Consider the following 26578-nt stretch of genomic DNA (forward strand, 5'->3'; position numbering starts at 1 on the left):
ACAAACACACAAACACACTTGTGCCTCCTCAAACCTCCCATGGAGGAACACTCTGTTCTTGGGTGGGGTGAACCATTTTTGGAAAAGGGGGTGGGAGGAGGGGAGGGGGGGCGGGGGGGGGACAGAATGGGAGCGGAAGTGACTTTCTGTGGTGCTATTTTGCCATGGGATTGGTTTGAAATCTGTCCGACTCGCAGGGATTGGCTCCTGTGAAGGGCGTGGCCCCGTTTTGGTAAGCGCCTATGAATTTTGGCAAAAGCCTTTTACAGCTGCAGGGACAGATTGTGATGTGTTTCTCAGGGGGTTTATAAGTTTGATACCATGGAGATTTGATGGGAAAGGGAGGGCAGCTTTCAGTGTTACACCAGTGCTGGATCACTGGTACACAATATCTTCATTATTTCCAAGAAAGGGTTATGAAATTCGGGAGCAGGGCGAACAGAGAGAGGTCTTCTTCTTCTGTGGGAGTGGATACATCATGCTAGTGCTGCTGGACACACAGTGATTTCTAGGCATATATCCACAATACCCACATTCCAATAAAATGGGAGTGAGAGTCACTGTGATTCAGCACAGTTACCCTCCAGCAATATACCACTGACATCAGGAAAAACAAGATGCAGTTTATCCCTGTGACTTGTAGTCAAACTAATAAAAAGGTCCATGTATTCACTGTTTGTATTTGTCCTTGTCGCCTAGGAGAGTTTGGTAAAGCAGTGCTAGAGGGTTCACAGGGCTTTTTCAAGTAGTATTATCATTTCTTAGAATGAGGCATTTCTCCCTCTTGACAAAAAAATGTTTTACAAAAGGCTGATATGTAATAAGGGCCGCATTCAGAGGTGAGAAATACGCGTTTAAGTGGGATTTTGTACCAATATCACGCTCTTCCGTTTTGAGATTTCACTCAGCGGATGAGTCAAGCACCTCTTAGGTGAGTGACGCTATCAGGGTGGAGTTTCCCCTGAAAGAGAAGGATGTGCATGCTATCCAACACTCAGACTCTGGACTTGAATCTGAAGTTTTCAGCTGCGTCTGATCCTCTCCACACAGAGCTGCAGTAACCCCGGCACTGATATGAGCCGGGGAAACACTTTTTTTATTGCCTGATGCTGGTTTTTCCCCAAATGTAATCGGTGCAAATGACAGCACACATGAGCCCACCGACAAACACTCATTACTTTGCATCCTTAATATCGAATTTACAAAACAAAATCACACAGGATTATTTGGAGCACTTTATTTGTGTATCACACCATTTCGGAAGCCCTCCTTTCGTTATATTAACAGCGACAACATTTTGCATGTTACAAATTGACGACTTACAGACTGGAATTACAGACAGGTGCTTGTTTTAAAGGAAGGGACAGGAGACGTTCTAAACTCTCATTCCGAGAAAGCTGGACAGCCGGCAACACCTGTGGATGGATTTAAATAATCTGAATGTGCTGAAATGGAGTTAAGCGTCTGAATACGTGTAACTTCCCCTGTGGATCTTTTGGCTTAAACAGTCTCACTTAAGTGTCCAACTCTGAATCGGGCCCTGAATGATTCATCAACTCCTAACTGACTTATTACTAATGTACATAACGTGGCTAAGCACAGATACTTTATATTGTTATACATGTTTGTAGGGTAGATTTAGTTGAATAGGCACGATTCAAACATCAGGAGGATTTGAAGTGTGTGGATGTTTGAGTTGTGTGGTGTTGAAGAAGCTCAGTTTAATATCAGGACACGTCCCATTCCAGTCTTATGGTGATGGGTGAAGTTGTTTGGTCCGTGTGATATGTTTGTAGTCTAAATTATCTCTGATAGACGCGTGAGAGTGTGGATAAGATCTTTGAGCCATTTACCTGCTGCGGTGTTCGGTCTGTATGTGTAGCGGCATGTTTGCTGCTCATCTGTGTCGATGTGCGTAATACCATATGCAATTGTGTTCTTGTGTGTGTATGTGTGTGCGCATGGATGTCTCTGAATATAATGTGTGTATTTCTTTCCTGTCTCCCTGTGTGTGTGTGTGTGTGTGTGTGTGTGTGTGTGTGTGTGTGTGTGTGTGTGTGTGTGTGTGTGTGTGTGTGTGTGTGTGTGTGTGTGTGTGTGTGTGTGTGTGTGTGTGTGTGTGTTAGGGGGGGTTGATGGGCTCAGTGGGAGCCTGGGTCCCGGGGGAACAGCTCTCGTTAATAATTCAGACGAGGCTCATTATCAAGGCAGCGCAGATTTCTCCCTGATTCCACCTTAATTGCAGGCAGGCTGCTCCACTCAGGCAGGCGGTAGTCACGCTGGGTCGGCTCTCTCTCTCTCCCCCCTCTCCCTTCTCTCCCTCTCTCTCCCATCACAGGGCCCCGCTCGGCTCTGCTCTGTTCTGCTCCATCTCCAGTACTCACCCCTATCACAGCGAGATGGCCCCAGGGAACTCCATATTAGTATATACCTTACATCTGCATCCTACCAAGAGCTCGCTATTTTTATTTATACTAAAAGACATGCCTCATATATTTCGGATTCACTACCACAAGCTATTTCACCACAGCTACAGCAGGTTTTATTAAAAAATATGATTTTCCCAACATGCAACACATACTTTACACACACACACACACACACACGCACGCAATCTTAATTTCATCCTGGCTGTAGGTCACACCAGTATCACCTGTACACTCACATCCTTCTACATTTTTTTTTTTTTTTTCCGCAATTTGTTTTTATTGAGGCAAACATTGTAAATGACATTGTGCATACAGTTATAGGATATTTTGGAGATATTTTTTTTTATATAGAAAGAGGAGATAGAGAGAAGGAAGGAAGGCTGTATTATCCCTACCATTGTTGTTGAACTTTATACATAGACCCTGAGGTTGAGTACAAGTAGATTGGATTTGCAGTGATGTCATAGGGTACAAACAGAACTTACAGGATGATGTCAAACAGCAAGGTAGGCTTGTACAAATGGCATCATAGGTTGTTATAGAGAGAGAGGAGAGAAACGGAGAGAAAAAGAGAGATCATCCCACCTAGATAGGTCCCGAAGGTCCAGAATACGGCTGTAAATCTCAGGGATGGTCCCACTTGGCAGAGTCCTGAGCGATAGCAGGTCTTCCTACATGAGTTGAGGGGAAGGGAAGTTTTGGAATTTGCTGCAAGCAAAGTGTCTGATTTGGAAGTACTTAAATAATTGGTTAGCAGGTAGTCTGTGTTGAGTTGACAGATTGGAGAAGCTGTTGAAACTGCCATCGGAGTACAGGTCAAGGAAACATTGTTTGCCTTGGTGGTGCCATGCTGAGAAGGAAGAGTCCAAGAATGAAGGTGGGAACAGGTGGTTGTTGCGTACTGGACCCAGGAGGGAGGCATTTACGAATTTAAAGTGTTTCCTGAATTGGTACCAAATCATTAGTGAGTAGAGTATTAAGAACAACAGGGTTCTTGGTGAATTGAGAAATCACATCCTTCTACAACATAAGTCACATAATGCCTTATGATATACAACACATAGAGCCTAATGTGTTTTCCTTTGGTTACACGCTTTGTGAAATATTACAATGGTGGTTTTATCCTTGGAGTAGCCTATGGCATATTATTATACTGATGACACTGTACGTACGAATGGGTGTTGCCATGATTGATATCAGACTACAATAATACTCCTCTTTATGCCCATCTATAGGCTTATGTAATGTAGCTTGTCTTCATAATTTACACTGACTGATGGGTTTCCATTCAGTCCATTCAGTGAAGCCCCACTGAGAGAGCAACATAATGGGCCTGATCTTGTCATACATGTATATGAATATTTCAAATAAAGCCATTGTTGCAAGATGGGGGTTTTAGATCAACAACAATGACACTTCTTCCTCTTTGCTCCGGCTATAAGATGAATCGCTCTCCCAGCCGTATTTCTCTGGGCCGCACATCTCAACCCTCCCCACAAATCATGATGCCTATATATCCTAATTCAATTTTTCTCTTCGGCGGAAATCTCTTCCCGTATGCAAGCGATTGATGGTTGTGTGCGTGTGCACGCGTGTTAAATGTGACTCTGCTTTTCATGTGTGTTTGCGCCGCCCGCACATCGAGGTGTACGTCCCTGAGAAAGAGATGATGCATGCCGGGCTAAGCGGTGTATTTCACCGCGCTCCGTCTCTGTGCAGCCACGTGTCGGGTCGCTCTGCCTGTCCATCAAGCCGCTGTCATAAGCCAAAGGACTGTGGGAGGGGAGAGGACAGCGTGTAAGGGCTGTCTGTCAGTTTACCTGAGCATGGCGGTCTCGGCGGGTGATGGAAGGAGGCGCCTCACAAAGGGAAATGTAGTTAACTTTGACTTATTGGAGCAGATGGAAAGAAAAGGCGAAGGCGGCGGAGGGGAGGAGTAAAGAGTTATGCTCAAGAGAGACGCTTGTTATGCTAATAGCCGGTGGAAATGCCGCGCTTGTACCGAGCACCTGTGGCTGATGGATGGAGCGGCGGAGGTCACGTCGGGCAGAGGGCCTGTCAGGACCCCCCCCCCCGCTGAGATGTAGCGTGAGCCAAAAAGAGGAAACTGACCTCGGGATGAAATCACTCGGAACACTACACGAGTGGGGGCGTGCCTGTGTGTGTGCCTGTGCCTGTGCCTGTGCCTGTGTGTGTGTGTGTGTGTGTGTGTGTGTGTGTGTGTGTGTGTGTGTGTGTGTGTGTGTGTGTGTGTGTGTGTGTGTGTGTGTGTGTGTGTGTGTGTGTGTGTGACCGGGAGTGTACATTTGTATTTGACCACGTGCGAGCAAATCTGTGTGGGAGCCAGCATATGTGCGGGCGAGGTTACCGGATCGGGGCGAGGTCGTGGGGTTACGAGGTGACGGCGAACCACAGCTGGGTCTTTAGGGTTTTTTTGCAGGATTTTTGCATGTACGTACGCACGTGTGTGTGTTTCCTTTGGAGGGAGGTGTGGCGATGATGTGTGGGGTGAAATCCGTCCCTCGCCTGTAGGAGTTGTATGTCACGGGGACGAATCTAGGTCAGGACACTGAGCGCAGTGTTTAGTATGCTGACCATGTGAGGTCTGAACTCCTAGTCTGCTCATAGCCCTGAATGAACCCAGCATGTCTGCCTCTCTCTCTCTCTCTCTCTCTCTCCCTCTGTCTGTCTGTCTGTCTGTCTCCAACTGTCTCTTCTCCCTTTTCTCTCTCTCCGTCTCTTGGACCCAGTTTTCTTCATCCCAGTCCCCCCCCCCCCTTTTCCCCCTCCTGTTTTTCTCTTGCAGCGAGAGCTTTCTTCTATCCCCTCTCTTCTGTCTCTTTGCCTTTTTTCTTTCCATACCCCAGGCTTTTATTTTTTACGCTTCTGCCCCGTGCTTTCTCTCTCTCTTTTTTTTTTTTTTTTTTTTTTTTTACTGTCAGTCACTCATGGCGTTCTCTTCTCCGCTCACTTGTTCTATTTCACACTCTCAGTCCTCCCCACAAAGTAGCCTTTTTATCACCCATTTCCCTCTCCCGTCGCTCGTTTCTCCTGCTCCTTTCATGTGCTTTTGAAATCCCCTTTTCATCTATCACTCTCTCTTTTTCTCTCTCGCTTGCTGTCTCTCACTCTCTCTCTCACGCACACACACACACACACACATACTGGCTCATTCAGACATTCTTTTATGATCCCAAAACTAAAGTGATAAATGGCTCTCTTTCTTCTCTGTAAATGTCACTCGGGGAATTGTCTCTGCTCATTGATTGACTGGCGTAGAGGGAAGGCCACACATGCACATGCACATGCACGAGTAGCACACACATACATACAAGCAGAAAGAGAGAACAAGAAGAGAGGCCCCAATTGTATTCTAATGATGGATCCCTATCCATCATTAGAATACAATTGGGGGGCCGAGCGTCTGGCCCTTACAGGTTCAACATTTTCTTAGAGGCTGATGCATCATTTGGATTTTGCTGGCTGCTTTATGACGAAGCATCAACTCTCAGTTGGACTTGGCATTGGCAGTAAGCAGGAATAAGACACAGGAGCAAACACTTTTGAACAATCCATGTTGGCAGGCCGGTGTTCCCTCTCTTCTCTTTCGTCCAAAGTGACGCTAAAGTGAATCTGTGTTATTCCCAGGTTGATAGTTTGCCTTTTACTTGTCCCAAGCTGTGCGAATAGAGCCAGTTAAGGAAAAGGGACACGCTCTTTAGGCCTGAGTAGGTGTGTGTATGCGTGTGTGTAAGTGAGTATGGGTTAATAACGCCCAGTCATTTTCTTAATGTCTCATTCACACCGCCTCAGGCACTGAAGGTTTATAAAGGTCAAGACTACTGGTGGCTGCGTATGTCGTCTTCTCTTATTTCATTCTCTCCAGTGCACAGCAGGGGGGATCAAGACGAAAGCCAAGTCCAGTGTCTCTATTCTGAGAACTAGGATAAAGAGATTTAATGGGAAGACTGGGGCAGCAGAGTCAATGCAGAAGGGCTAGAGTGAAGAAAATATTAAATTAATAGAGAGACAGAGATAGAACACCAAGAAGAGGAAAGTGGGGAAACTGAAGAGCCAGAGAGAGTAAGACGCGAGAATAGTAGAGAGTAGATTAGGGCTTCCAAGCAGGACTGGAAGCCAGACTTGGCTGCACTTCAGCTACACTCTGCACACTTCAGCTCAAGTGTGCGTCCATTAGTGCACTCCCGTTGCGCTCAGAAAGCCATACACTCCTAGATGCTGCACACATGCACATGCACGTACGCCTACACAAAAACACACATGGTAAATTTCTTATTCACTGTTCATACACAGAGAGCCCCAGACACGCAGCTCAGCGGATCTGCCCTCTCGCACACACGGTGACCTTGTCTTACTCGCTCCTTCTCCTTCCATCTCTCGCTCTCTCTCTCTCTCTCTCTCTGTCTCTCTCTCTCTCTCGCTCTCTCTCTCTCTCTCTCTCTCTCTCACACACACACACGCACACACGCAGACACGCAGACACACACACAGAGTCTCTTCACTAGCCACCAGATTGCTTCCCGTCAAAATAAATAATTAAATGCATGCAATAACAGCTTCTGAAAAAAGATCCCTCAATTAGTGCAAAATGGGTAAATGGCATGGGGTAGAGGCTGTGGGTGGGAGTGATATTTCGGGAACACACACACACACACACACACACACACACACACACACACACACACACACACACACACACACACACACACTCTATTACATAAGGCAAATCAGGACCCAAGTAGGGCTTTTTTAAGTGCTACAGTAATTTGTTCGCCCCCCCCTGCAATCAGCTTAGCGAAGTCTTTTCTCAAATCCTTACAAGTGATCCAGGCCAAAAACAAACCGACAGAGGAGAAATCTAGAAGAGTGATAAGAAAGTGCGCGGGGTGTATAGCCGATCTCAAGGCTGCGTTCGTACGTTTCCACGGCGCCCAATGCAGCTCTTGTCTGCAACACAAATTAACTCGATGATATCAACAAAGAAACCTTGAACTTTGCGACGCTTACTCGGCTACAGTGGTGACAAGTGTATAGACGCAGGAGAGGGGAGTTGATTGCCGGGCGTGTAACAGCAAGTAAGGAGGGGGTGTTAGAATGGAAGAGAAAAAACTATAGTAGTAACATTTATTTGATTTGACCTGGAATGAAGAATTGAATATATGAGTTTAAAATTTCATTGAAAATTCATCCTCTATTTTTGTTATAGGGAAACACACACACATACACACACACACACACACACACACTGTACATGCCTCAGTGGCAGGTTTGCTGTCAGCAGCCCTGCACTGCACCTGGTCAGTCACGTGTTGCTTATACAGATGTTTTCATGCCAATTTCGTTTATGACTACATCACAAACTTTCCGTGCCGAAGCAGAACTGTCAGATGGCAGACTGCATCGCTTGACCTCGCAATACCGCTGTACTTTAGTCATCAGCAGGGCTACAGTGCTAAACGACAACAAGAGAAAGTGCCAAAGCTAAACTCTCACACAAATGTTCCACTTGGACGACTGTATCAAGGGATAGGTCTAATCTGTTTGTGTGAATTTGCAACAACAACAAAGCAAACAGATGGATCCTGAGAAAATATTTAACCTGGAAACCCAGTGAGTGAGCAAACTATCCAACAGGGCAGAATTAGCACTTAGGCTTCCAAAGCTAGCTTTGTACAGGGATGCACACTAGTGTTTACCATTATGCTTGTTAAATGTCAGCCATGTTGAGTCTGATACCCAGCATAGGGCATCTCAGCCCAGGTCACAGACCCGGAGGGAGGGACTGAGGGAGATCAGAGGGATTGCTCTGACTTGAGACAGAGGGAGTGAGTGAAGGAAACGAGAGAGGGAGAAATGGAGGGAGCAGTGGTTCACAAATGACATGGCACATGCTGTCATAAGTGTCACATGAATAAAGGGTGAACGCACAAGTGAATACACTGATAGGAGACGGAGAGAAGGGCTCACACGAAAATGTTGCGATGGTGGAAAGAAAAAAAACCCCAGCACGACTCAGGGGATGAAGTGAAAAGTGTCTCACATGTGTTGGATGTGGAACAGTTGTTTCACCTTGCTGTGTTTAAGAGTAGGTCAAGTAGCAATGATGCTCTGTGCAAGGAGAAGATGTGATGTAGAGTGGGTGAAAATGGGAGCAATGGGCCGAAATGAAAAGATGTAAGTGAAGAGAAGGAAGCAGGATGGATAAATCTGGAGCTAGGGAAATAAAAGGCAGCACGCATCACGGTTAAAGTGAGGCCGCGACGTAAGAGAAATGGGCAGGGACAGACGGGGTCAATAAAAGATGGAGGGCAAAAGAGGGGTAAGATGGATGGAGGCAGAGAGAGTGACAGAGGAGAGAAAATGACAGTGCGGGGAAGGGGGGGTGTGTGCTTGGGTCTTTGCAGTGGGGTGATTGCGTGACTGAGAGGAAAGTGCACTGTCGTGTGTGTAATGCTCTCAAGACGGATATTAAGACACACTGCCCGACTCACACAGTCAGTGCCCCCCTCTCTCTCTCCTTTTCTCCTTTACTCTCATCCATTCTGCTCCCTCTCGCGCTCCCTCCGTCTCCACTAATGATCCTTGCGTCCTACCACACTGCCGGGCTGAGTGATGCCCACTGACAGTCGCACTCAGGCGGAAACACTGCAGCCCCCACCTCCCCCCCCCACCCCCAACCCACTCCCTCCCTTCCAGGATTGCTGTGACTGACACACACACACACACACACACACACACACACACACACACACACACACACACACACACACACACACACACACACACACAAATGGAGGTGTGTCGCTTTCTCGCATACATGTATCAGCTCATGCAAAGCTGCTGACAGATGTATATTTATTTGTGTGCCAATGTGTGACCATCGCTCGTCCTCTATGCACACATAAAGGCCTTCCATAGTGCTCACACAATCACACACACTCCAAATACGCTTTCCATCCAGCTGCATCTGCCAGCAGGAATCTATGGAATTTTTTTATCTGTTACTGTTATGGATGGAAAATAGGCCATCTATGTAGGTATTCATGGATACCGATTGCTCATGAATGCCAACGGTCTCTATTTTGGCCTGTGAGAATGAGGAACGGGGCTCAATTTAAGGGAATTTGCAAAGGAACGGCATCCCAACTCTTATCCCACCCCCTCAAATGAACACGGTCCTAAATCTTGACTTTTAAAATCAATCTGCATGTTGTTATTAGTATAGAGGAGAGGAAAATGTGACTTTACCCAAGAACAGAGGAATGACAATATTCTGTCTTTCTTCACGTTGAAACTCATCATAGTGACGCCACGTTGAAAATATGTTTTTGGGTTTGTTTGTTGTGTTTTGTGTTGCTGAGTAATGCTCAAACCTCAAAAATTAAAACAAGGATTTTGACCCTAAACCATGTCACACATCGCCAAACGTCTCCCAAACCTTTAATCGAGTTATGTACAGGAATGTGTAAACATGTTGCATATTGGAAGGCTACATTACTATTGTTCACGTTTATGGAATGCTATTGTGAGGAAGTGAGGCTTTATGTTTTCCTCACTTTCCATCTGGTCACCTTAAGGTAGGATTTGATATAACGAGCTTAGAGTTTGTAATGCGTAGCGCTAAGCCATTCATTTCCTGTCAGTAATGTTTAACAACAGTCACTTTTTTCTGCGTATGGATACGAGCCTGACTACAGCAGATACGGCATCCGGCAAAGTAGGATCATCCCTCCCAAGTCTGGTGAAGTAGCCTGGTGTTGCAAGAAATGTTTCCCAGATTTTGAACTCGGGTTCAGACTTTCACTGAGGGTGATGGAAGCCTTAAACGCTTCCTGTTTTTCCCACATTTCACAAGCGTGACCCAACCAAATTCCCCTTGCACATGACTTTAATTCAAAGTCAGTGATGATGGATTATGTGTAAAATATATAAGAAGAGGTGAAAGGATGATACATATAGCAGGGCATTGATTTTTGAGTGATTTCATGCATTAAATGAAATTATTTGGAATATGGAATACAGTTTCATCCAGATGATGCTGCCTATGTGTTCCAAATCTCTTCTCCATACCGTAAAGGAAACTATATTATTAGTAAGCTTCCTGTTACAAAAAATGAAGATATGGAAAAGCTAAACTTGCCAATATTACTCTGTATAAATATCAATCTTAATATAAACTGTAGCTTTGCATCACTTCAGTCCCTCCCTTCATGTTCCCATACTTATCATTGTGTGACAGCTTCCATTTTCCCGCCCTAATCCAGCCCATCCCAGCCGGGTCCCAAGACTGCTGAGGAGGGGTTAGGAATTAGGTCATAGCATTTCACTCCTCTAATTAGATGCCGTAAATGTATGTGTGTGTGCTCTTAATCCATAAGCGCCATCTATGGTAATTGGGAGTCCTGGAGAGACGCGTTCACCCTCATTTATGCTTCCCTCCACATGTTCCTCACATGCACCTTATGTCATGTAAGCACATATAAGGTCAGATGCAGAGCAGGGTAAGGAGTTCAGGCGATGAAGATGGAGGTATTTTGAGGCGAACACCGGTGTATCCCAGGGTTGGGAGGACAGGTCAGATTCAGTCATAAAAGATGCATGTGAAACATTAACATTCCCCAAGAACATGCTCCGGCTGAGAGGGGACTGTGGGGGTGAGCGGACCTGGCGAGCGGCTCTTCAGTCAGGATTCAGCCCATCAGGGAGAGGTCATTCAAACTTCATGTGAAAGTAAATGGCAACTAAGGTGATGGAACCCTTCACCTTGCTCGCCCGAGCCCTGTAGGCCTGTTCCGTTTTCATCCTGAGATGTTTGCACGTAGGGGGCGCAGGGAAACAAACGGGCTTCTGCCATTATAATGTTATTTTCATGTTAACAGCGATGCAAAATATATGCGTGAATGCCTACATGAGTTGTTTTTGATGTTTTATCCTGAAGTATCCTCAGAAATAGGTGTGTGTGTGTGTGTGTGTGTGTGTGTGCCTGTGTGTGTGTGTGTGCCTGTGTGTGTGTGTGTGTGTGTGTGTGTGTGTGTGTGTGTGTGTGTGTGTGTGTGTGTGTGTGTGTGTCGGGGGGGTAAACAGTCTCTCTGCACTGGGCAAAGAGAGGATAAGAGAGGGTGTGTGTGCGTGTGTGTGAGAGAGAGTGTGTGTGGGCATTAGTGAGAGTGGTTGTGTGGGAGCACAGGGATAGCCTTAATTAAGTTTTCAGGAGGCTCTTAAAAGGTCATGGCATGTACCCCTCCTCCCCCACCCCCCCTCCCGCCACCATCATCACGCCCCGCCGAAATTTCACTTTCCCCCTCCTTCCCCGCCCTCCTCCCACCCTCCCTTCCTCACCTCCCCATTGCGATCTATCCAGTCATCAGCCCCCCATCTGTGCCCATTAGCCATTCATGAACACACTCATTAGGGTGGGAGTTTGAAGCGATTGTGTTCAGTAGTCTGTGGCTGGAGCGTGGCGATTAATATTTCAGCGTCTCCTGTTGAGGAGCTGAGAGCGAGTCTGGCCCTCTTAGGCTGGAGAGAGAGAGAGAGACAGAGAGAGAGAGGGGGGGGGAGATAGATAGAACGATAGAGAGCGAGCAAGAGAGCGAGAGAGAGAGCGAGCGAGCTAGCTTCACCCCACCTTTCCGCGCCCACGCTGACTGCTCCTCCTCCCCCTTCTACCCCGCTGCCCCTCTCAGACACTCCAGTACTTACCCACCCCCATATCTCTCTGCTCCATACATATACAATTTGGATACACATTTTTACCCCCATACGCAAACAGACAGACAGACAGACACACACACACACACACACACACACACACACACACAAGGCCACACTAATGCACACTGACTTAATTGGGCCCTTTTTGTCTTAGGAAACAGAGAGAGAGAAGGGGCGGGGTTAAGGGGGGTCTTTCTTTCATGCATCCCCCCCACACACACATCACTTGATTGACTGAAGTCTCTCTCTCGTCCTCTCATTATTTTGCATGGGGGAGACAGGGATGGAGGGATGGGACAGGAGGTAATGGTGAAGGGGAGAGTGGGTGTATGTATGTATATGCTTCGACGCTCCTATCTCTCACCTCGACACACACACACACACACACACACACACATACACACACACACACACACATGCTTAATACCTAGGAACATAGGAATATACACAAGAAGTTCCTTCAGACCAAATCAATACCTTCTCATTCATACACTGGCACTTGAAATATGAGAATTTGAAGCAGTCGGGGTTATGGCGGGTTATCAGCCAGTTGATATTCTGAGCGCTGACCATGAATATAGAAAAACACCCATTGACCCCGCACAGTAGTCGAGCACCTCTCCCCTTAATTTCATTGACATTGCCAAGGCCATGTGTGCGCTAATACTTAACAATGCATCTTTTTGTCTCTTTGTCAGGCATTCTATCAACACTAAAACAGCTGTTTCAACCACAAAAACACAAAAAAAGGCTTTTTGAGACATGGATGAATCTCAATTTACTGGTGTTATTTTGCAGTGTGGATGAGAAACTGTGATTTCCATGTGACATATTATCCAGTTTTGGAAGTGGTTTCTCACTGCTTCTCTCATGTGGTCTGTACTTTTCCACTGCTGAGAGGACAGAGGCTGTAGCTGAAGGTCAAGGTTTGTTAGTTTTTTGGAGATAGTTTCAGAGGGAAGCGGTGCCACATAATCTGTGTTGCAACTGGAGCCTTTTGTTCCCCATCCTCATCTTCCTCACCGACCCCCTCCTCCATAGCTGCACTCAACACCCCCATCTCCCTGCTTTTGATTCCAAGCATGCCATTTTCTTCGTCTGCATATAGGTGTGCGAATAAGTGGAAGTCTATTGGCTGTGCGTGAGTAAGTGGAAGTCTGAATGCTGAAGTGTTGTATGAGGGTAGGCATTCATGAAGAGCAGTGGTTGGTGCGGTGCACACTAATGGCTAATGAAGTTCCTCTGCACCTCATAGTCCTATTAAACTGCTGCCCCCTACCTTTGCCCACTTCACCCCCCACCTCTTGCCTTGTTTCTCCCTGAGGGAGAGAGTTGGCAGGGAGCGAACTGGCTGCTATGGCAACAACAAGGAACCCTCCCTCTCCCACAGGTCTCCTTAGCAACTGGTAGCTTGGCATTGCAGTAATGAGTGTGCCCGGTGTGCCAGGCTTTGTGTCATGTTGGCATGTGTGTTGTATGTGTAAGAGCAAGTGTGTATGGGTTGTGTTCGTATTCGTACAAGTGTGGTGAGATTGTGTTTGTGCGCATCTCCTGTTTGTGTTTGATACAGTCTGCCAATGAAGGTGAGAGTTAAAATGTGATGCGTGGTGACAAAGAGATGTGCAAGCCCAACCTGGTACTGGTTGACCCAAATATTTTACATGAAAATGTGACTACAAATGAATGACTTATCATTTTCAGGGGTGTTTCAGAGTGTGGTTGTGTGGTGTGTGGACTGCGTTTAGTGTGTCTCTGCATTCTTTCTTCTCTATGGTCATTCTTCCCTGTACTGTGAAATTGAAGCAATTAAAGGGACGATCGGATGAATTTTGCATGCCATGTGCATGGCTGCCTATGAGTTTCCTGCTTTGCTGAAATTAAATTAAACGCTGAAAATGATGTTTATTAAAGTGTGATCAGAGGTGTGCACTGACCTTTAGAATGTGGGAAATGAGATTCTCATTGTTATGAATGAGATTATGTGCAGGCCGAGTGTGAAAAAAGCTGTGGCCCTGCATTGATTCCATTGTTGGCCAACAGTGTCTTTGTATATAGCAGAGGGAGGTTTCAGTATAATCAAATCCACACTGTGCCGGTTGGCTATTAAATGGACTGCTACACAAATATAGACACACAGACGTTCATATGTATGCAGAGAGCCTTTGCATGCGCACAAACGCGCACACACATGCACACGCACACACACAAACATATCTTGTAAAAAGAGCTGTAAAAGCTTCTCCAGAAACGTGTTGGTCTTTAACAAAAGCATGGCAAGCCCAGTGGAAAATGTTAGTTTGCTCCCTAGACGAGGTGTGAAGTGCGAGCAGGCGGCCGGCCCCACAGGTGGCCTAGCCCAAACACCTGTTGTGTGAATCCTCACTGGTAGAGCGTGAGCTCAACCTACCTCCTTGTCTCAGTGGAAAAACCACACCCATGCGATACTATGGCACGTTTTCATCCATGTGTCCACCTCCACTCTTTTTAACTGGCACAGGCTCCCCTATTCTGTGCGTGGGCATCAGACGTGATGCTCAGATTGTGTGCCCTTTGTGCCCGCCGGAAACACTCAGCTGTCCCTGGCATCAGGCGGGCGGATTTTCCGAACCCCTTACCAGGTCTCAGATGCTCTTTTAATCTGTCAGCATCTATTTTTACCCACCAAAGCTGTGGCAGCCTGGCTCTGTCCTCTACCCTTTCACCCTATTGCCAACCCTTCCCTTGATACCAGGGTGAGCACGGGTGATAAGTTGTCAGCCATTGGCTGTGGTTAGTGCACAGTCAGGCAGGAATCCCCTACCAACTCCATTACACTCCTCTCCACAGCCACTTCCTGATCTGAGGCTACCAGACACAGTACCACACACTTGCATTCCATTTTAAGCCTTTTTATAAATGGCACTCCTGCAGTGTTGTGGAATAATGGGGTCGGATATAGAGCACCTTTCACAGTGCTTGAATCACTCTGCTGTGCAAACTCAGTCAATTCAAGTACAAGTAGCAGGCTAGGGAATGCACATTTGAATTATACCTGATCAGACTTGGCATTGAGATTAAGTGAAAGTTCTATCTGTAATAGGGCACCTATTGGCGGTAAAGTTACTGAGGTTCACTTAAGATTTCTGTATTAATTCTATAAGAAATTAACTGCTGTTGTCTTTGACCTTTGCAGTGTAGAAGGTATTATTCAAAAAGGAGGGATAATTGCTGCTGGTCCTCAGAGACTCTGCACCAATAGACTGAGATAGATACAATTCCTAATCCCACGTTTATTTCTTCCCCAACAAGGGCTGTAATGTGCTTTGCATGCCAATGCAGTCGTGACCACTGCTGTGGAGGCGATGATGACATGTTGCAGAGAAGTAACTGTTTCTCGCCTCCCAATAAAAGAGACTCCTTTTTAATCTTTTCAATTTGATTGCATTCCAAAAACAGGCCCGTCTGCCCATCTGTCTCTCTTAAAGAAGCCTCCTAAAGGGATTTTAATCATCTGACTCTTCTCAGGCAAATTGCTACATCTTTCTCTCTCTCTCTCTCTCTCTCTCTCTCTCTCTCTCTCTCTCTCTCTCTCTCTCTCTCTCTCTCTCTCTCTCTCTCTCTCTCTCTCATTCTCTCTCTTTCCTCTCTTTCCTCTCTATATCTCATGCTCATTCACATACACACACATACACTTTCCAATTTTCTTTCTTGTGCTCATTGTTGTGGCCTCACGTATTTTCTCACACTCTCTCTGTCTCTCAGTCACTATGATACACCTTATTGTCTCATTTCAACTGTACCATATCTGCGCAACCATTAAGCCCTTTAGTCTTTAGTCCTTCTTCAAGTCCCCTTCAGACACAGAGAATGCACCTACCCTTGTCCCTATTAATCCACAAATCTCTAAATTCTTTATGTCCCTTCAAAGGGACAACGCGAGGCATGACATCAATCAGGGAAAGCGAATATTTAGCCGACGCTAATTTCCACCAATAGCCTGGAGACAGGCTTAGCTGACAAAACTCATTCCTTTGCTGAACAGAACTGTGTAGTAAGCTCCCCTCCCCCCAATCCCTCCTGCCTCCTGCACGGGCAAAAGCAGCATCACAATAAACACAGTTAGCACTTCTGTTACTCCCCCTTGATTTGGGCTTATCAAATGAATGAGCACTATAGCGGAATACCCTTTGACAATACATAATAGCTCCATTCTGCATGAAATGGTTTGGTAATACCAGTCGAGTGTGGCAAACGGCTTTACCCGGTGCCACTACAAGAACAGCTGCTGTGTTCTTAGCTGGGCAAGCGCACCACACTGCCTCACCCTTGAGGTTGTTTGAATCGGGTGAGTGGTTTCTTTTTGCCGGTTCCCAGACCCCACTCAGTCCTTAGTTCCTCACTCAGTTCTGTTTCAATGAGTGCACATTCACCACAAGATGGGCCCTATAAACTGTTTGACCTGTTTCCTTGCCCCTCCGTGTGTGAGCGGGAAAACCTTGAGGGGGTTCTGGTAGGGGGCTCTCAGAGGGGGCAGGGGTAAATGTGGGGCATTTTGAGGGCACCCCATTGTGTGGCTTGGAGGGGCCCCTTGCTCTACTCCTACATTCCCACCCCTAAACCAAGCCCCCCACGCCCTGCTGCTGTACCCCAAGACCAACTGCCCCCATGCCAGCTATAGTCAGGATATCCCAGATGGAACATTGGGCCCTACCCCCATACCGCATGTATTCCCAGTTGTAACGGCTGACTGACATGTTGCAAGTGACAACGGAGAGTTGTGTTAGAATCCAAATCCCAAATCCATCAAGGCAACGATGTCACTTAACTCACTAAGCAACATTTCTGGCTTGGACGCACTGCTGTGTGAGCTATAAGGATACGGTGGCTGTAACACTAGCATTGGTCCCATAATGCAGGTAGATTGTGCGGCTAGTCAGACCTTGATTTGAGCAAAATCTGAGCAACCACTAAACTTAATTGATTCTCTGACTGAAATAAGTCTCTTCGGCCTGTGAATTAAATTCCCACTGGGTTTGCATAGAAGAAGGAAGAAGAAACAGTAGATTATTGTTAACTGAAGGGCCAAATGGTTCTGAAAGAAATAATAATTTACAAAAAGAAGGAAAGTGATTCTGCTCAGCTGCAACTCCAGACAAGTTCACACAACACATTTCTGTGTTTGTACTTTTTTGTTGAACACTTCAATTTTCCCTTGACCTTTTTGTTACTAGGCCTCCCGTGTATTCTAGAAAAAAACCCATCTAAAAAAAGCTTTAGATTTTAATCTAAGGGCAAAGAAGGTTATGGTATGGCTTGGTATTGATTGCCTAAACATCAGCTAGGTATCAGGATTTTAGGCCTTAATGAGCACTGTCCTAAAGATGACCACCTTCCAGTAACCTTTGGGTTGATAGTTCCATTTTCTAAGGTGAAATTAACCTCTTTCAATTTGATTTTGTGTTTTTTAATTTTGTTTTTGCAGGTTGATAAGGCTTCCTAACAACAAAACAAATAACTCACTATACAAAACGATTCTGTCTGTACTTTAGCATGGTGAAAGCAGGCGGTGCATCTCTCTGCATACGACCAGCCACTGGCTCATTCATTATTTAGAGTCTCTACTAGGCCCATTGTATTAAAGGGGGATGATTTGAATAGGAAGTAGCTTCTTGGACCCAGGCGTGTGATGTGTGTGGTCCTCTCTGTCACTGTATGTTTCTGTAGGCTGCCTCAGCAAGCCAGGAGGGTGAAAGAGAATTTCCATTTTATGAATATTTAATATATAATAAAGTTTTCAATTTTATTCTATTCAACCCGCAGGGATAGAATGTGGCAAAGCCGCCCCTCAAGGACAGAGCACAGAGGAAAGGTAGTTGACTTGATGGAGGCATCAAAAAGTATGGGTGACGTCAACACATTTTTTGAAAAAGAGTTTAACAAAACCAAATATAGTACTGCATTGCAACATGCATAAACATTTCTCCAGCATAGGTTTATGCAGTATGTGCATTTCCCACATTTTGAATTCCCCTTTTGTTTGATAATCTGTTACTAAAGGATCATATCTCATCTGGACTGCCCGCTGTATCCTGACATGGCCCTGTGTGAGACACCCATCTGGGAGTGCCCCTGAATCTACTTGGGATTAGCCCAGGATTGTCTGGGATTACTTAGGGATTGAGGGGGATTAGCAGTGACTGCCTGTTTCGGGGGCGTGAGGGCCATAGTTTGGCCAAATTGCCCCTGACTCAGACTCAGGGAGCGGGAAGTGGGCTGAACCACACCCACACTGGAGCCACCTGCAACCCAAGCTATTCTTAGATTCTAAACCACACACACACATACACACACACACAGTCATGATGACAGTGACAAACATTTGGTGGAACACTACGCAACAGGAAGTCAGCAGCTCGTGATAATGATGTCACGGGTGGCCACCATCAAACATCTCTCAAATCTCTCTAGCAGGAGGATTCATCAGATAAAGAGGGTTCGGGACGATGACAAATCCCTCCAAGACGAATGGGCCAGCTCTTCCCTCACACTGGCCCAAATTGAGTTTTGAATTAGACAGGTCACACAGAATTGCAGCATAAAGTGGTCTGGCTCTTAGATAGATGTCCCATTTACAACAAGTCAACAGTGGAGTAGCTTACACACTTTATTCAGGCCCAAGATTTGAAGGGCAGGATTTGGAGTTGTATGATAAGTGAATGATACAGCCACCATCATACAGGCATTCAGCACGTACGGAGGCCGTTGGAAGCAGGTACTGTCGAGATTAAAGGCTGTTTAGTGTTGGAACAGAAGCATCAAACAACTGCCTCCTTTTGCATCCCTTCCCCCATCCCCCACTCTCCCTCCATCGAGCTCTTTCTCTCTTTCTCTTCTGCTCACTCTCTCGACTCTCACCACAATATGATATAGTTCTGCCGGTGCACGTTTACCCGGTTGCCATGGTTACCCAGTGCCGGAGGTGTCACAGCGAGACAACCCAAGGAGGCATTCACAGATCACCTGAATTCAGTTTGCCTCCCATTTATGTGTTCCCCACCACAATTTGATTTATTTGTGTCCCTGCTGTGCATTCTTTGTGAATACAAATAATCTGTAACATAATGGAGATGGTGGAAGTGTTCGTACCCCTCAATCTGAAACAATCTATTGTACCAGTATATTCTTCAACCGCAGGAGGTGCTTTCGATTTGATATTTTCCTGCTTGAGCGTCAAAATGCCTCACGCAACAAAGAGCACAATTGCAGAAACAGACTCTGTTGCACATCAAGAATCTTCACCATTCAGAAACCCTTAAATTGTAAATGAGAACAAAGAAGTATATCCTATGAATTACCGAATCAGTCACTATACATGCTGGCATGCAGGATAATGGGAAAATAATTGGTGACACGCTGTATAATTGACGACATAGAAATAGAAAGCAGTAGTGGAGTGAGCACAGAAGTGTGTGAAATAAGTGTGTGAAAATTGAAAATCAAGTCGGAAATATGTAGCACTCCCACAAAATACAGGAGGGATTGTGATAAAGAGAGAGAGAGGGAGGGGAAGGGAAGGGAGATAGGCAATGAAGGTAGATGTAGGAGGGTGAGATACATCCATTAGCCTTTCTTGCTCCCAGCTCAGTCTTGCGATGCATCCCCCCATTCAGGCTGGGAGAGAGAAACAGACAGGGCTGGCATGAAGCCAGGCTGGCACTGACTTCAAACATACGCCCAATCACACCAACTTACATCAGCCTGCCTGGAAAAAAAGACATAGAGGAGGACAGATGGATTGATGGAAAAGAAAGTGGGATGATGTACATAAGAATAATGTCTCGATCCTGAGTTCAAGGTCTTCGCAGGTTGGTTGAGGCTGACAGGTTCTTGCTCCATGCCAGCTGCAGCTGTTCTTCAAACATGTTGGGTTTTTGAATGTGCTCCCAAATGTACTGGTTCTCTTTGGTTCAGAGAGCTGAGTGTCTATTTGAACCACCTCGTGTTTGCTATGGATACTAATAGATACAGTAGCAGCCCACTTTGGCATAATTGCTCCTTGTTAAATCTTTAAAATTCAGTTTTATATGCATCATATGCAGATTTAGCTTGTTTGTGAAAATAACGATTATACTATGTATGTATGCATGATACTAGTGGATAGTGTGAATGACCTCTCTCATAATGTCTTTCCTCTCATGTGTCTGCAGAACTCCATCCGACACAACCTGTCCCTCCACACCCGTTTTATCCGGGTGCAGAATGAGGGGACGGGCAAGAGCTCCTGGTGGATGCTGAACCCAGACGGAGGGAAGATGGGCAAGTCCCCACGCCGAAGAGCAGTCTCCATGGACAATAGCACCAAATATCTGAAGAGCAAAGGCCGCATCAGGGGCAAGAGGGTTGGTCGCCCTGGAATAGGAGCTGGGGCTGCTGTGGTGGGGCTGCAGGTCTCCCCGGACCATGGAAGCCCAACACGGAAAGGCCTCCCTAGAGCAGGAGGTGTGTCTGGGACAGAAGGAGAGTTTGATGCCTGGACAGACCTCCACTCCAGGGCTAGTTCCTCAGCCTCCACCCTGAGTGGGCGTTTGTCACCCATTCTGGCTGAGGGTGAACCAGAGGAACCAGAGGAGGGAGGACTATCCTGTTCTACATCCCCTCACCTCTACCCCTCACCAACCAGTGCTCGCTCTCCATCTATGGGTGCAGGGAATCGCTGTCCTCCCCTGGAGCAGCTGCCTCAGCTGGCTAACCTGACAGGTGCCATCAGTCTCGATGATCAGCTGATGGAGGATGGTTATCATCACCATCACTCTCAGCAGCAGCAACGCCAGCAGCATCCTACTGTGGGCAGACACAAGCACCAAGCCCCGGTCTACCATTATAGCTCTGGAGTGAAGGGGCAGAACACCTATGGTACCGGTGCCTATGGATCAACAGGTATAGGGATGCTGCACCATCACTCACCAATGCAGACCATTCAGGAGAACAAGCCAGCTAGTTTCTCTGGAAGCATGCAGGCATACTCCAGCACTAATGCACTGCAGAGTTTGCTAACAGGAGGGCCAAATGGGCAGCAATACTGCTCAAAGGACATGATGCTGGGGCAGGAGCGGGAAAGCCACCCCATGATGGGCCAGGCTAGTAATGGAGTAACCTCCAACCATCACAGCCACCTTGCTGGCCACCACAATGGCCACAGCCACAGACACAGTGGACCTCATAGTCATAGCTCAGCTCATAGCCATAACAGAACTCACAGCCATACTTCAAGTCATAATCACAGCAATGTAAGCAACCACAGCTCACCTCATAGCCATAGCCTCGCTCACAATGGCCATAGCCTCTCACAGAGCCATAACCATACGCCGCCTCGCAATCCAGCTCTCGCTCCTCGTGGCAGCAGCAGCCAACTGCAGCCCTACAACCATAAAGTTCCCTACCTGTACAGTCCCCCATCGCACGCACACCTCCCTGCTTCTACCACCCTACCCCCCAATCCTGCCGGGATGTTAGGTATGCCCCAGGATTCCTGCCACGTGGCTGCAGCTCCACATCCACATCCCCGTCACAATCATTACCCTGATCCACAACACCAAGTCATGGTTAATGGGTCATACCACCATGGGCAGGGGATGGGGGGTGGCAGCGGCGGTAGCAACTACCACAGCTATCACCAACCTCACCCCCATGAGAGACTACCTGCCGACCTGGACATCGACATGTTTCACGGTAGCTTGGACTGTGATGTTGAGTCGATCCTCCTCCATGATATTATGGACTCTGGGGAGGAGATGGACTTTAACTTCGATTGCTCTCTAGCCCAGGGGGTTGGCATTGGAATGGGTATGGGCATGGGTGTGACCATGGGCATGGGGATGGGAATGAGTGGGCTGGCTGGTCCACAGCAAGCCCACAACAACCAGAGCTGGGTGCCTGGCTGAGGTCTAAGACAATGTATTGTACCCTCACAAAGAACTACACTGCCCATAAAGCACTGTGACATTCCTGACTTGACACAGAGACTATAGGACCAATACTCCCATCTCTCCTTGTTGTCCCGGCAATTCCCTGTCATTCCTGTCTTTTGATTCCCTTACCCCCAAGAGATCGAATTTGTGTCACATTCGTTTTGTTTTCCTTACATCAGCTATACTGTGATGACAATCTCTCAGCTGCGCTTGTGTCCAACATTGCTTCTCATCTAAGCAGGAGAACTGAACTCTCAATGCACTTTAATGCAAGTGGGTTACATCTCACAGTATTGCATTCACAGAGCAACTCAGGCAGAGCTTTGGCATGTTTTGTAAAGTGGAGGCACTATTTGACAGGAACAAATTGGGAAATTGCAAGCTCCACAGAGAAAATGTCAGATCGTGGCAAATTAAAATGGGGCTCATTTCCTTGCCCTTTTTTTTGGAATTGATGATTTTGTTTGGCCCAGACAGTGAATGGCCAGTGTGTCATCACTCAGCAAATCAAACATCGCAACGTATATCCAATCAAGTCATCTGAAAAAGAACTTTAATCTGAAATTTACCTTGAGCGTCATACATTTAGTCAAACCCTGACTTTGACCTTTGACTTACCTTGTTTGTAACGTTAAACGCCCTTTTGCCATTGATTAGAGAATATAGCCTCTACATCATTAAATTGATTCCTTCAGTGGCTAGAATGCAATTTGGTGAATTAAAAGACGGTATCACCTTGTCTCACCTGGCCTTCTGGTGCCAGTTTCTCTCTCTCTCTCTCCCGCCCTCTGTGCCTGCCAGTGGAGACAAAGTGACCATTTCTCACACAAAGCCATTAATGGGGCTTGATTGAAATTCAGCATCTTGCTTTTAATCTCCAAAGTGATGCAGTAGCAATGCGTCATTATTGAGAATCTAGCGCGTTGTCCTCCCATCTTTCACCCCAACCGTCCAGCAGCCACTTGCCTCTCTAACTTAACGTGCCAAGAGAGTGAGACAAAGCTGTGATTAACACCAAGTAACTCTGCCTGCTGTCCTGCTCTGAGGAGGCCAATGACACTGTCCACTTGACTGCTCACATAGGGTACAAATGGAAAAGATGGTGACAAGGAGCGAGCAAAACTCTGTTGTTCTGGTCAGATCATCCGCCTCAGTTTCCCACAATGTTAGGTGTGTGTTTCCGAAGACAGGTGGTGTATTTGTGTTGTAAATCATTGCGTTATCTTTATTTCACGCTACCTTGTTTCCATGTTTTCATCGCTTATACCCTGAGCGTAAGAGAATTAGAGAATTAAGGAGAAAACAATCAGCCAATCTGAGTGGCGTGCGTCTATGTCAAACAGGGTTGCAATGCCCCGCGGCAATCCACATCCACTTTTGTGTGTTAATTCTGTTGTCTTGTAGTTGTTGTTGTATTGTTGAAATTCTGAAGACCAACAAGGATAGCACTAAAACAGGCGTAGGATACAGATGGAATTCTACGGTGAAAAGGTGTCGGTAGTGCAGTGTGGCCTTCCTTTGCTCTAATAATGTGCACCCTGTCTGTGTTTGTGGGGAGAGGGGGGGTCTGAAGCTCGTTTCTCACTGGCCTTGGGGGAGACAAAAAAATAAGACACCCCTATTCTCCAGCTCCCTCAAGGAGACTCATGTCTGTACCAAGTACGACACAAAGGGAAAAAAACGGGGGGGGGGTCGGGTGGCGGTGAGGGTGGGGGTGTAGGTTATTGTTCTAGCCAAAGGTCAAGCACGGCACAGACTATCAGACCCATTATTGAGGTAAATACCTTTATTTCAAGGCTTTTAGCCACGCCGGTTCCAGTTAATCTCCATGTGGAAAATGTGCAGAATTTTGTCAGCAAATGGGCCTCACGCAGTTACGTTCTAGCCTATGCTACACACATTTAGCAGAGCCTTGATACTGGACACAGAGCTATATACGATATCTAATTTGCCTCTATTTATTTATGAAAGAGATTGGTCTTTGTCTCTCCTTAATGTGGTAGCTGTTTGAGTCAACTCCTCTCCCCTCCTATCTTTTTTCTCTGTTTTTTAAGATGTCACTCTCCCTTTGCCCCCCTTTACTGACTTTTATTTTGTACAAAATCTATATATTAAGAATATTGTATAATAGTTTTTAAAATCTTAAAAGAATATCAGTTTTGTTGTCAATTTCTTTTTTAAGAGAATGTATCTCATCATCTGGTGACTGTTAAATAAAAGAAATTAAAAGCAAAGATTGTCTGTTTCTGGGTGTGTGTGTGACTTTGAGCATGAAGATGAGTTTCTCATGGAAACGAGACGTGACATTTTCCTTACAGAAACTCTAAAGCGGATTTTCCTGAGCTTACACGTGCTTGTGAAGTGTTTTTTCTCACACACTGATAGGGACACGATGGATGAATGTGTTGCACGTTAAGTTTATTTCTTCCCTCCCTAGTTTGCTTCTGTTCCAAGATGCATAGAACTCCTTTCACACATTCAAACAAACTGTTGGCAGTTGTGTTTGACCAAGACATCAAGTAGGTGTGTGGGTTGTAAGAATGGGAAAAACGATGCCTTCACATACTGTATGTTGGGAAGCGTCGTTTGTGCTCCAGACTGAATAAGGAAGCGAAAAGAGACACACAGTCAATGTGTGTGTGCGTGCTTGCGTGAGTGTGTGAGGGAGAAAGAGAGAGAGATAGTGCTGACAAACAGACAAAACAGGCATCCAGACAACCAGACGGTGTTGGCAGATTTGAATAATAGGTGTGTGTGTGTGTGTGTGTGTGTGTGTGTGTGCGCGCGTGTGTGCGCGTGTAAGTGTAAGTGTGTGTCTGAGCGTGTGCATGCGCGTGTGCGTGTAGTAAGGCTTGTTATGGCGCAAATCAGTACAGGTCGGCCACAGCTGTCCCAGTCCCATCGGAGGCGTTGTCACAGGAGGAGTGTGCAGCAGTAGAGCGCCGTACTGTCAGGTCCCATGGGAGCCCCCGCCTCTACACTCACTCACACACATATACACATATGCGTGTTTAAAATCACACGTTTACACAACGCAGCAGTTATAGATCTATAAGTGTGCACACACACACACACAGACACACTAAACAGACATTTCTCAGTGCGATGTACAAATTAATTGACTTCACTTGGAAAGATGGAAAGAGGAATGTAAAGGTGTGGAGGGATGAGGGCGAGTGAGCCGAGTGCATGAGAACCAAAAGAGGCTTGACGATGTAACGCTTTGGGCTCTTATTAAATAATTTATTCCAAACATGGTCATGGACAAACACACCAAACTGAGAGTGACTGAGTGTAATTGAAACTAAGAGTCTGGCATTGGCCCAATATCCCCCTCTCTCTCTTCCTCTCTGTCTCTCTCTTGTTTCTACTGAGAGAGAGAGAGAGAGAGAGAGAGAGAGAGAGAGAGAGAGGCAGTCCAGTCCAGGTGCTGTGCCTCGGGGAGGGTCTGCTCTTCTGTTCCTCATTATCAGAGAGAGAGAGGGGAGCCATGTTACAGTGCCATTATTCATCCACTCAAGCATCTGGGAGCAGCTTCTTCCTTAACTCAGCCTGGTGATATCACCGTGGAGACCGCCCTTGGAGCTAAAGGCTGGCTGGGGACATTGCTAGCTGCTAGCTGCTAACAGACAGACCCACCCAGGCATGGCTCCAGGGGGCACATGTCCTTGAGTGCTTAGTAGGATTCAGCAGTTCTCACTTTGTGGCGATGCTGCTACTCCTCCGTAATTCACCTTTTTTTTGGGAGGCTGGTTCCTCCAGATAAAGTGAACAAATTTGGGATTTAGAATTTTAGTGGAGTAGCAAGGAAATGTACGGCAAAAATGAGGGAGAATATAACAAACAGAGGTCAAAGATGATATAATAAATACCATCAGATGGACTAAGTCATTGTTTTGCTTGATTATTTAAATCGCAATCGCATATAAAGGTAAATGTATGGATGTTTGGGTTTTGGACTGTGGCAAGAATCAGTTACAGTAATTTAGACAAAGAGGGATTAAAACATTAATCACGTTTTCCAGACCAGTGGAGGATAAAAACGTTTAATTGTGGAAATATCTTCTTAATGGAAAGAAATAAGACTTCACAAGTGTCTTAACTTGCACATTAAGGCTTAAAATATTGATGTTCTAAGAATACATGATCAGAAGTAGATTTGACGTCCTGTGCCACCATCTGCATTATTTTGTGCTGGTGTTTGTTTATGTTGAATTGTCTGATTCCCTTCTGTAAGATAAGATAAGATAAGACAAGATAAGATAAGAGGGAAGTGAGAAGTATTTACATTTTACGGTAAATTGTACAGTATCACCCTGGTTCTCAGATATCTGCAGTGATCTAAGTCAGGTTATGGAATCTTTCAGCGCAAAAACTGTGTAATTATTTGACCAATTTATTTATTTACAGCACATTTTCTATTTTCTATTTTCAAATCAGTCTCCAGTAGAAAGGCAGGTCAGTGCG

General features: G+C 46.1%; 1 protein-coding gene across 1 annotated transcript in view; it reads left to right on the forward strand.

Moving 5' to 3' along the window:
• Positions 1-23766, forward strand: part of LOC143002539 (forkhead box protein O6-like) — a 29733-nt gene extending 5967 nt beyond the window's left edge. Inside the window, exons 2-3 of the mRNA XM_076152693.1 lie at positions 20351-20936; positions 21009-23766. Of these exons, the coding sequence (XP_076008808.1) occupies positions 20351-20936; positions 21009-22084 (1662 nt within the window). The 3' untranslated portion in view covers positions 22085-23766. The remainder of the gene's footprint in view (positions 1-20350; positions 20937-21008) is intronic.
• Positions 23767-26578: the final 2812 nt, after the last annotated feature.

Source organism: Genypterus blacodes, unplaced genomic scaffold (genome assembly GCF_046128005.1).
Source record: "Genypterus blacodes isolate CSIRO-AG114 ecotype Tasmania unplaced genomic scaffold, CSIRO-AGI_Gbla_v1 ptg000057l_1, whole genome shotgun sequence".
In the NCBI taxonomy this organism is placed as follows: Eukaryota; Metazoa; Chordata; class Actinopteri; order Ophidiiformes; family Ophidiidae; genus Genypterus; species Genypterus blacodes.